Genomic DNA, 11,488 nt, shown 5'->3' with positions numbered 1-11,488 from the left:
CTTACACTCCTGGCCACTGGGTTTTGCAGAATTTGGTTTTCCAGTGTCCGAGGCCCCACGCCCGTTCGCAGGCTACTGAAAGGCTGAGGGCGAGGACGCTTCGCTTCGCGCGCTCCAGGTCCGCCGGCGCCCCAAGGGCTGGGTCTACAGCCTCCGCCGGCTGCAGACGCCGCCGTGCCCGGCCAGTTCCCGAGGGCGGGGCCGTGCGGCCTCACGCCCCGCCCACCGCGGGGTCTGGATCTGTCACGTGACGGCACGCCGACCAGCGAGGCCCCGCCCGGCGGGAGGAGGCCCGGCCGCGACCTGGGCTGTGCGCTGAGGAGCCGCCTGGTTCCCCTCACGCTACCTCTGGCGGCGTCCCCCGCCCGCGGCCCCTCTGCCGCCCGCCCGGGGCTTGCCGGCTGCGGGAGTGGCCTCAAGATGGATGAAGACGGCGGCGGCGAGGGCGGTGGCGGTGAGTGTCGGAGGTGTGGCGGGCTCGCCGGCGGCCTGGGGCCGGGGGCTGGGGGTCGCGAGCGCGGCGCCGGCCCGGGGTCCGTCTGAGGAGACTGGGACTGGGGCGGCGGCGGCGCCCGCTGGAGGCCTGAGGCGCGCCGGGCCGGGGCTGAGACGGGGACTTTTGGGGGCCCGAGGGAAGCGGCGGGCCGGGGTCGCCGTCCAGCGCTGGCGAGGGTCCGGGTACCAGGCCCGGGCCACCGCGGGTCGGGGTCACCCCGGAGTCTCGGGCCGGGGTTCGGGGGGTCGCTCCTCTGGGGCAGGGGACCTTGTGGGGCGACCTTCCCCGCATCTTGTCGCCAAGGGCGTCCACGCCCTCTGGAGCCCGGTGTTTCGGACGCCCCCTTTGAGCTCAGGTGGGCGGAAGCAGCTGAGCCGGTGGGGAACCGGGAGGGGAAAGTTTGGCATGGGGGGCTCCTCGGGGGTACAGGAGGGGAGGGCAGGGGGAACGGTTGGAAAGCGTGACAGGCTGCTTGGCTTTGGGTCAGAAACGGTCGCCGGATTTGCTCGAACGGGTAGGGGGCCAGCTGGAGTCCAGGTTGGGGTAGGCGTTTTAGGAAACTGCAGACGCGACAGAGTGAGCAAAAAAACTCGGTGGAGCGGAGGGTGGGGGTCACGAGCTGCACCCAGCACCGAGGCGAGACCGGAGAGCCAGGTGTGCTCGGAGCCAGGTGTGCTCCCAAGTGGGTCGGGTGCCCGACGTGCCCCAGGTGGTCTGTGTCTGATGTTCGGTTTCCTATTGCTGGAGGGATCGTGTTTGTTGGAAATTATTTCGTGGAATACAAATGACTGTTGGGTCATGCTGCAAATTAGATTTTAAAAACAGAAGAACGTGCCTGTCTGTATGGAGTGGCTGTTCGCTTTGGAAAGCAAAGGGTTAATGCCTATGTTTTTTACAGGAACAGACGAAGTTGAGGTTCTCCAGACTTTTTTCAATTTTGGCTTTTTTGAGCTAAAGATCTCCTTTGAGCTGACAGAGAAATCATCAGAATCATCAGAACCCCATGTAATAAGGGAGCAGTTTAGAGAAATCTTAATTACAGGCTGCCGCAGCAGCTGCCTGTAAGAATCAGCAGTATTGAATGCTTCAGGATGAAGTGGTTCATCATCAAGGTGCCTTCTAGAATTCAAGTGCTGCTCAGAGGAGATTTTTTTTGCTGATAGACGCGATGCAGCCAGGATGGTGGGAAGTTGGCACCCGTCATGGCATTTGGCGAGTTCAGTTCTCATAGTTGAAGCTAGGGGTAGCACTGTGGCACCGAGTGGGTGTGTTTATGAAAAGGGAGCGCTGTGGAACGAAGGAGCCCAGTTGCAAACCCTCCTACAGTCAGGCTGTCGGTCTGGAGCCACGAGATCCTAAGGAATGGATTCCCGGTGGAGGTCGTGTTTCCTGCCTGTCATAATTTGGGCAGAGCAGTTTTCTCTTGTTAGAAAAGAAGGACAAATAACTGTAATATGCAGACGTTGGGCATTAGAGTCAAGGCAGGCTGGCTTGGCAGTTTGTTTTGTGAAGTGCTTTGGGCTCAGAAAAGAAATGTAGACTTGAAGATAAAAGCAGGGATAGAGAGGAAAAAAAGGAAGCTTTAGTCTGCTCTAGCAATTTGCAGATCTTGAATGGTATAACAAAGCATGATATTAAGTTTCAAAAGTCTTAAAACTGTCCTTGGGTTGTTAATATATCACAGGGAAGCAACCTTGAAATAAATAAAAAAAAAAAAAACCTCCTGTATAAAGATGGTGTATTATGCTGTTTGTAATAGGAAAACATTGAAAACAGCAATACCAACTGTAGGGGCATGGTGAGGTAAATTATGGGAATTTTATTCAAGTATTTTACAACCATTAAAATAAGCAGTTTTATACATCATGGGTTAAACAATGTAAAAACTGGTGACATTATGGATTATTTTATTTTTTCAAGTTTTCCAAGTTTCTGGAATAAGTGTATTTCAGATTTGAAAAACAAAACTCTTATAAAATACCTGAATGTTTTAAGTGTATTATTTAATTCACCTCACCAGAACATTCAACAATGAAGATTTATTTATTGATTGCCCAATAAAATGCCAGCCAGCATGTTAGGTGCTGGAAAATAACTTTTAACTTTTATCGATTTAGTTTATAAATAGCTTTCTCCCTTGCTTTGTGACAGACAGTTAAAAATATTTTTGGTAGGCTGGGTGCGGTGGCTCACTCCTGTAATCCCAGTACCTTGTGAAGCCGAAGAGGGCAGATCACCTGAGGTCGGGAGTTCGAGACCAGAGTGACCAACATGGTGAACCCTGTCTCTACTAAAAATATAAAATTAGCTGGGCATGGTGGTGTATGCCTGCAATCCCAGCTATTCGGGAGGTTGAGGCAGAAGAATTGCTTGAACTGGGGAAGTGGAGGTTGCGGCAAGCCAAAATCATGCCATTGCACTCCAGCCTGGGCAACAAGAGTGCAACTCCGTCTCAAAAAAAAAAAAAAAAAAAAAAAAAAAAAAAAAAAAAAAAAAAAAAAAAAAATAAAAAAAAAAAAAAAAAAAAAAAAAAAAATATATATATATATATATGTATATGTACATATATACATATATATTTAGCAGTCTTAGGATAAGTATTTTTGAAACGAGTGAAAAGCAAAGTTTTGAAATATGAGTCATTGTAATTGTATAAACTTGATGTGCTTATATTTAACTGTTGGCAGTGGGAAGTTTTGAAGTTAACATACCTCTTTACAGTTAATACCATTTAGATTTTAAAAAATGGTTTAAAATTCATGTTTAAAAAAATAAAGTTCAGTTCCCTGATGGAAAACCGTTTCAGTTGCCAGCAGATTATAAAGCATAACACTTTTTGGTATATTTTTAGAGTGTAATACTTAACATTGAACTGTATCTGTGGGAGTCAGTTTCAGCTTGTTTAAAAGATAAGGTAAATAATCTATTCAAACAGTAGTTATGGTAGAGGCCAAAGATAATTTAAAAGGTCTTTTTTGTTAATGGTCATATTAAAAGACTTGAAAAATTGATTCCTACTTGCTGTTTTTGTAAGTTAATTTAGCTTTTTGTCCACTGTATTGTTTGTTCTTTAAATGCAAGATAAGGAGGGAGAGGATGGTGGTGTGAATGGCTGGAAGGCAGTTACAAGAGGAGCAAGTGGGGGGTGCAAGATTACAAGAACACATTGTTCCTTACAATGTGTGCAGAGTGAAGTTAAGGCATTTTTAATTCCTTTGGGGCTTTGTTGCCCTTCAGTTTTTCCAGAACAGTTCTTGAGCTAAGTCTCTGCATGGAGGGTGACTGGCTAGTTTGGCTCCTTGGCATTGTCTTCGTGCCCTATTTGGGCTGGAGCATGCCTGGCAGATGAGCTGAATTAACTCTAATTGGCATTCCTTTCCCTACCTTGTTCCCTCCTTGATCAGTTAAGTGAGGGTTAGGTCTGTGCATCAGGTGAAGCGATGCTGAGCCTCGTTCATAATAAAATACATGCAAATTAAGACTAGATTGAGCTTCCACCTTTCACCTTCAGACATGCAGTAACCCCCAAGTGTGAAAAGTCTGTTGGCAAGGCCATTTGAAACATTTACAGGTAAGAGTGTAAGTTAGTCACAGGAGGCGAGGCCAGGCCATGTCCTCTTGGCTCAGATCCATTTCTTCCTGCCCTTTCCCTGCAGGGATGAGTCCCTGCAGGCAATATTTCCCAGGCTCTTGGTCAGCTGGCTTCTGGCTGGGATTGGCCACTGGGAGCCACTGGCAGGAGGATTGGCAGGAGAAAGGATGAAAACAGGTTAGTTCTCCTCGATCTGCCTCAGGCAGTGTCTCTGGCAGTTGCCTTGTCTCTATTTGGCTCCAGCTTCTGCCCCTTGGTCCACCTCGCCTTTGAGCCTTGGAAATACCTTGCTCCCTTTTACCCTCTATTGGAGAAGTGGTAACGGCAGCTTGCTTTTGCTAATCTCTGGATTATCATTTCCTGTTTGGCTTTTCAGTTTTTCCATCACTCCTGTCACTAATACCTTATATTAAATTCCATCTATTTCTGATTCTTTTTTTTTTTTTTTAATGGAGTCTTGTTCTGCTGCCCAGGCTGGAGTGCAGTGGCATGATCTCGGCTCACTGCAACCTCCACCTCCCGGGGTCAAGCAGTTTTCCTACCCCAGCCTCCTGAGTAGCTGGGATTACAGGCGCATGCCACCATGCCCAGCTAATTTTTTTGTATTTTTGGTAGAGATGGTGTTTCAGCATGCTGGCCAGGCTGGTCTCGAACTCCTGACCTTGTGATCTGCCCACATTGGCCTCCCAGAGTGCTGGGATTACAGGCTTGAGCCACCACGCCTGGCTCAGATTCTTAAAGGGATGGTTTCTCTGGATGTCTCTGTTTCTCTGAGTGGACCCTGATAGATACAGGAGCTTTAGGCAGTAGCTTTAAAAATTACAGGTGTATAAATCCTTTGATCCCGCATTCAGTTCTAGGAATTTAACCTGCAGATATATTTGTACATGTGTGAGATAACATAGGTATAAGATAATTTATTGCCTTGAGTGTCCATCAGCAAGCAGGAGACTTAACAGAGAAATCCTTACCCAGATGGTGAATGAGGCTATAAAGCTGTAGAAAGGAACGAGAAAGCTCTTTTTTTAGTTGACATGGAGAGAGCTCCAAAATATCTTGTTACAAGAGCAAATTGTAGGAAAATGTGCATTGTTTGCTCCCATTCTTGTTTTTTGAAAGAGGAAGTGATGGTTGATGCATGCAGATTTCCTGGAAGGTGAAACAAGGAACTAATAACAATGGTTACCTGTTTGGGGAGGTTGATGGGAACTGAATAGTTGGGGAATATAGGTGGGAAGGAAACTTCACTGTGTATCTTTTTATTTTATGAAATTCAAAAAAGCTTGAATAATCTATTTTCTAAAATTGGAAAACAGTTTCATAGAAAAATAGTATGCTGGTAAGAAAATACCATTTTAGACCTTTTTTGAGGTTTTTTGTTGTTTTTTTTGAGACAAAGTCTTAGTCGCTCTGTCGCCCAGGCTGGAGTGCAGTGGCACAATCTTGGCTTGCTGTAACCTCTCCCCACCGGGTTCAAGCGATTCTCCTGCCTCAGCCTCCCGAGTAGCTGGGATTACAGGCATCTGCCACCACATCCAGCTAATTTTTTTATTTTTAGTAGAGACGAGGTTTCATCATCTTGGCCAGGCTGATCTTGAACTCCTGACCTCATGATCCACGGGCCTCAGCCCTCCAAAGTGCTGGGATTACAGACATGAGCCACTGCACCCAGCCTGAGGGAATTTTTATAGATTAAAAAGTATTCTAGGAAGGCAGCAACAAAAAAAAGAACATGATAGATATCCAATGTAAAGTTATAAAATGTTACCTATTTTTTCAGTCTATAGTAAGTTATTATACTTTCGAGAGTTTAAAAGGTGGATGTGATGGGTGCTTTTAGATTATGCTTAGAGCATATTATTTTGTAGTCATTTACTCAAATGTTGATAGTGTCTCTACCAAATACCAGGTTCTGTGCATGGCACAAGAGCTATTAGTGCCTGAGTTATGCCGTTTTTGCATTGCTATAAAGAAATGCCTGGGTGATATATAAAGAAAAGAGGTTTAATGAACTCATGGTTCTGCAGGCTGTACAGGCGTGGTGCCAGTATCTGCTTGGCTTCTGGGGAGGCCTCAGGGAGGCTTTTATCTTAGTGGAAGGTGAAGCAGGATTAGGCACATCACATGGCCAGAGCAATAGCAAGAGGAAGGAGATGCCACATCCTTAAACGACCGGATTGAGGAGCACTCACTCACTGTTGCAAGGACTGCACTGAGCCATGAGGAATATGCCTCCAAGATTGGGGATTACACTTCTACACGCAATTTGGGCAAGGCATGTATTCAAACTACGTTGATGCCTAACAGTGGTGAATACAGCAGATAAATTTCCCATGTCCATGGAGCTCATGTTTAGATGGGAAGACAGACAAAAAAGGTAAACAGCTATATATAAAATAATTACAGATCATGCTAGGTGCATTAAAGGAAATCAACAAGAGGTTGAGGAAGAGAAGGAGTGAGGGATGGGAGGGTTGTAGGGAAAACCTGTGGCCAGGGAAGGCCTCTGAGGAAATGCCCTTCCAGGTGCAACCTAGAGGGATAGTGGATCAGGCAGAGGGAAAGGCACAGAATTGGCAAGAGCTGAGTATTCTAGAGTATTAAAAGCAGCTTTGTGTGGCCTGAACAGAGGAGGGGGAGAGATAGACTGAGGGCATGTCAGACATTCAGTAGCTAAGGAATGCAGATTTTATTCTAAGTACATAAGGCCGATGAAAGATTTTTAAACAGGGAAATGACATTTGATTTACATTTCAATAATTTTGGCTAATATTTACTTGATGCCGTGTGTGCTGTGTTCTTTCTATATGTTATTAACTCTTCATAATGTTACTATTTATAGATTGGAAAATGGAGGCATAGGGAAGCTGAGTAATTTGTCTCAAATTTCACAGCTAATAAGTGGTGGAGCTGAGATTTGAACCCAGGCCTTCTGATTTCAGAATCCCTATTCTCAACCACTGTCCCCCTGCTTTTTAAAGAAGTGTATTCTTGACTCCTGAGTGGAGAATGGATTGGAGGAGGAGGAGGGAGGACTTGGGGACACCTGTGAGGAAGTTGTTGCAGTGGTTCAGGTGAGAGTTACAGGGACTTGATGGGTTACGGTAGTAGTAGGAAATATGAAGGAAAGGATATATATCAAACATGTCTATATAAAACATACAGAAAAGTATAAAGAATAATGAAACAAGCACTCTTGATCCTACTACTCAGTTGACATAATAGCCATGAGTGTTCTGTTGCATTTTTTAGGTCTATTTTTTAAAAATAAAGCATTACTGGTAAGTCTCTACATCTCAGTATATTGCAGTGTTATTCTTCCAGTTGCTCAGGCCAAAATTTTGGTGCCATCTTTCTTTCTTTCTTTCTTTTTTTTTTTTTTTGAGACAGAGTTTCACTCTTGTTGCTCAGACCGGAGTGCAATGGTGCGATCTCGGCTCACTGCAACCTCCGCCTTCCCAGGTTCAAGCGATTCTCCCACCTTAGCCTCCTGAATAGCTGTGAATACAGGCATGTGCCACCACACCTGGCTAATTTTATATTTTTAGTAGAGATGAGGTTTCTCCATATTGGTCAGGCTAATCTCGAACTCCTGACCTCAGGTGATCCACCCACCTCGGCCTCCCAAAGTGCTGGGATTATAGGTGTGAGCCACCTCGCCCAGCGAAATTTTGGTGCCATCTTTCACATGTTTTGCCTTAAGCCTTCCGACAGTTCTCCCACTGTCATCCTTGTTCACACTGCAGCCAGGGCAATTCCCTTTGACAGGTAGGTCATGTCACTCCTGTAAAGTTTGCCTGTCCTCAGTTTATTTAGAATCCTATCCTCTGACCTTATGGTCCACTGTAGTTTAGGGGGCTGCAAGCTCTTTTTATAATAGAGCCAGATAGTAAATATCATAGGCCATGTAGGCCACATATGGTCTCTGTCACAAGTCTTTTTTTTTTTTTTTTTTAAATAACCTTTTAAATATGTAAAATACATTCTGACCTTGGGGACTGTCCTTGACCATTACTCTAGTCCCCTGCTGTCTCTTAGACATTTCCCATCACTCCTCTCCCTTTTCTACTCTGTTCTTGTCTCTTTGGTCACCTTTCGGAGCATACTCCTGCTTCAGTGCCTTTGCACTTGCTGCCCTGTAGTGGTTTCCGCTTAGATACCTGCATGTGGTGTGTCCTTGCTTCATTTAAGTTTCTGCTCAAATGTTTCCTTACCACAGAAGTCTTCCTTGACCAACCTGTCTAAAATCATATTCACTGTTACTCACAGCTTTATCTTTCTCCCTTATCACGTGTCACCCCTTACCTATTATATATTTGTGTCTTTTCTCTTAGAATGTGAGTTCTGTGAAAGTAAGAATATTTTCTGCTTTTATCCACAGTTATATCTCCAAGATCTAGAACAGTGCTTGATACATAGTAGGCTTTCAAGTAAATATTTGTTAATAAATATTGAATAAAGTTGAAGTCACTTTTGTCTAGCAATCCCTGGTCCTTTTGCTCTTTGCTTTCATGTTTCCTAGAGGCAACCATGATGAATTTGACATGGGGACCTCTGGTGTATGGTGTTTTTTGTTGTTGTTTTTTTTTTGAGACAGAGTTTCGCTCTTGTTACCCAGGCTGGAGTGCAATGGCACGATCTCGGCTCACCGCAACCTCCGCCTCCTGGGTTCAGGCAATTCTCCTGCCTCAGCCTCCTGAGTCGCTGGGATTACAGGCATGTACCACCATGCCCAGCTGATTTTTTGTATTTTTAGTAGAGACGGGGTTTCACCATGTTGACCAGGATGGTCTCAATCTCTTGACCTCGTGATCCACCCGCCTCGGCCTCCCACAGTGCTGGGATTACAGGCTTGAGCCACCGCGCCCGGCTTGTTTTTTATTTTTTGAGATGGAGTCTGTTACCCAGGCCAGAGTGCAGTGGTGCAATCTCGGCTCGCTGCAGCCTCCGCCTCCTGGAGTTCAAGTGATTCTTCTGCCTCAGTCTGTCGAGTAGCTGGGATTAGAGGCATGCGCCACCACACCCAGCTAACTTTTGTATTTTTAGTAGAGACGGTGTCTCACCATGTTGGCCAGGATGGTCTTGAACTCCTGACTGCAAATGATCCACCCACCTCAGCCTCCCAAAGTGCTTGGATTACAGGCATGAGTCACCGTACCCGGCCTGTTATATATTTCATACTTAAATAGATGTGCGTGTGCCTCCATAAGCAATATACAGGCAGGTCTTTTTAAATTTTTCTTTTTGAGATGGAGTTTCGCTCTTCTTGCCCAGGCTGGAGTACAGTGACGGGATTTCTGCTCACTGCATCCTCCACCTCCCAGGTTCAAGTGATTCTTCTGCCTCAGCTTCCCAAGTAGCCGGGATTATAGGTGCCCATCACCATGCCCAGCTAATTTTTTGTATTTTTGGTAGAGACAGGATTTCACCATGTTGGCCAAACTGGTCTTAAACTCCTGACCTCAGGTGATTCGTCCGCCTCAGCCTCTCAAAGTGCTGGGATTGCAGGTGTGAGCCACACTGCACCCGGCCCTAATTTGTTTTAAAAAGATTATAAAGCTGAGATCACACTGTATGTAATCTTCTTTACCTTGCATTAGAGATTATCCTTGTGATTATATATATAGACCTTGTTTATTTCTTTTAACTGCAATGAGATTTTATCTATCTTGTCTTGTGTTGAACTTTTTTTTTTTTTTGAACAGTCCTCACTCTGTTGAACTCTCCTCACTCTTGCCCAGGCTGGAGTGCAGTGGTGTGATCTCAGCTCACTGCAACCTTCACCTCCTGGGTTCAAGCGATTCTTCTGCCTTAGCCATTCAAGTAGCTGGGATTACAGGCTTGCGACACCATGCACTGCTAAATTTTTTTTTTTGTATTTTTAGTAGAGACAGGTTTTTGCTATGTTGGCCAGGCTGGTCTGGAACTCCTGACCTCAAGTGATCCGCCTGCCCCGGCCTCCCAAAGTGGTGGGATTATAGGCGTCACCGGGCTGAGCCTTGTGTTTAAATTTTTAATGTCAGTATTACACTAGTGTTGTTACAAACAGTACTGAGGTGAGCTCCTTAGTCCTCTCTTCTCACAAATGTGAGTTAATCTAGAGTATATTTCTAGAATTGCAGTTGTGAGTTACAGGCGTGCTTCAGTTTTAATAGATAATGACAGATTGCTTTCTCTTTAGGGGCTTGTGAGTAGTGTGATTTCCCAGCATTTTAATCAGCATTCAGTGTTTGCCTTTCTTTTAAATGTTTGCCTATGTCATGAATAAGAAATTATGTATTGCTTTAATTTGTGTTGCTTTGTAGTGATGAAATGTATTTTTTTAAACTTTTATATTAGGCTTAGGGGTACATGTGAAGAGTTGTTATAGATGAGCTCTTGTCACAGGATAGAATGTATTTTGGAGAATCATGTGGACATACAGCTTGGAAAATGTTAGAGGTACAGGAACTGCAGGAATCAAATATGACTTTAGGTGTCTGGCCTGGTAGTGGTGTTGCTTAATGAGCAGGGGTAAAACTATTTTGAGGTTTTTTTTTTTTTTTTGGTCAAGAGGGTCTTTACTTTGCCTCCACTTAAACAAATTTTTTGAAATTACAGAGTGTCACTCCCAGGCTGGAGAGCAGTGACGCCATCATAGCTCACTGCAGCCTTGAACTCCTGGGTTCAGGCAGTCCTCCTGCCTCAGCCTCTCGAGTAGCTAGGACTACAGGCGTGTGCCACTGTGTCAAGCTTGCCTCTATTTTTGAAGGATAGTTTCATCAGGATGATAGTTGTAGGCTTTCAAGTTAATATCTTGCAATTTTTAATTTTGTAAAGTTGGGGGGGTCTTACTGTGTTGCTGAGGCTGGTGTTGAACTCCTGGCCTCAAGTGATCCAAAGTGTTGGGATTACAGGCGTCAGCCACTGAGCCTGGCCTTCCTGCATTGTTTTGAAAGGGTCATTTTATTGCCTTCTGGCATCCATTGATTCTGTGGAGAAATAGGCTACATCAGTCTTATTGTTGCTCTTTTCAAGTTAGTGTGTTTTTCTTCCCTTTGGGCTGCTTTTAAGATGTTCTCTTTGGCTTTGGTTTTCAGCTGTTACTGTGGATGTGTCCAGATGTGGTTTTCCTCAAATGTATCCTGCTTGGGATTAGTTGTTCTTTTTCTTCTTTTTGGCAGTGCTGTGACAAAGCTTGATCTTAAATTAGATTTGCAAAATTCTTATTATATCTTCATTTATTGCTTCTGCTGCATTTTCTATCTCATCTCCTTCCAGGACTCTAATTACCTGTGCATTAAACATGTTCTCTCCTCCCGGGAAAAACAAACAAACAAAAACAACAACAAAAAAACATGTTCTCTGTGTTGTGTCCTATATATCTTAGATTTTTTTTCTGTGTTCTTTTTTTTTTTTTT

The 11,488-nt window shown here is 44.8% G+C and overlaps 1 protein-coding gene across 2 annotated transcripts in view; it reads left to right on the top strand.

Annotated features, from left to right (window-relative positions):
• Nucleotides 1-286: 286 nt before the first annotated feature.
• Nucleotides 287-11,488, top strand: part of CYTH3 (cytohesin 3) — a 109,855-nt gene continuing 98,653 nt past the window's right edge. The window contains exon 1 of one of the 2 annotated variants that reach the window (XM_017533743.2): nt 287-454. In XM_017533743.2, coding sequence (XP_017389232.1) covers nt 421-454 — 34 coding nt within the window. In that variant the 5' untranslated portion in view covers nt 287-420. The remainder of the gene's footprint in view (nt 455-11,488) is intronic. The other variant, XM_017533744.2, reaches the window with a different exon arrangement.

Source organism: Cebus imitator, unplaced genomic scaffold (assembly GCF_001604975.1).
Source record: "Cebus imitator isolate Cc_AM_T3 unplaced genomic scaffold, Cebus_imitator-1.0 Scaffold82, whole genome shotgun sequence".
NCBI classification, from domain to species: Eukaryota; Metazoa; Chordata; class Mammalia; order Primates; family Cebidae; genus Cebus; species Cebus imitator.
This window is presented reverse-complemented; position numbering and strand designations above follow the sequence as displayed.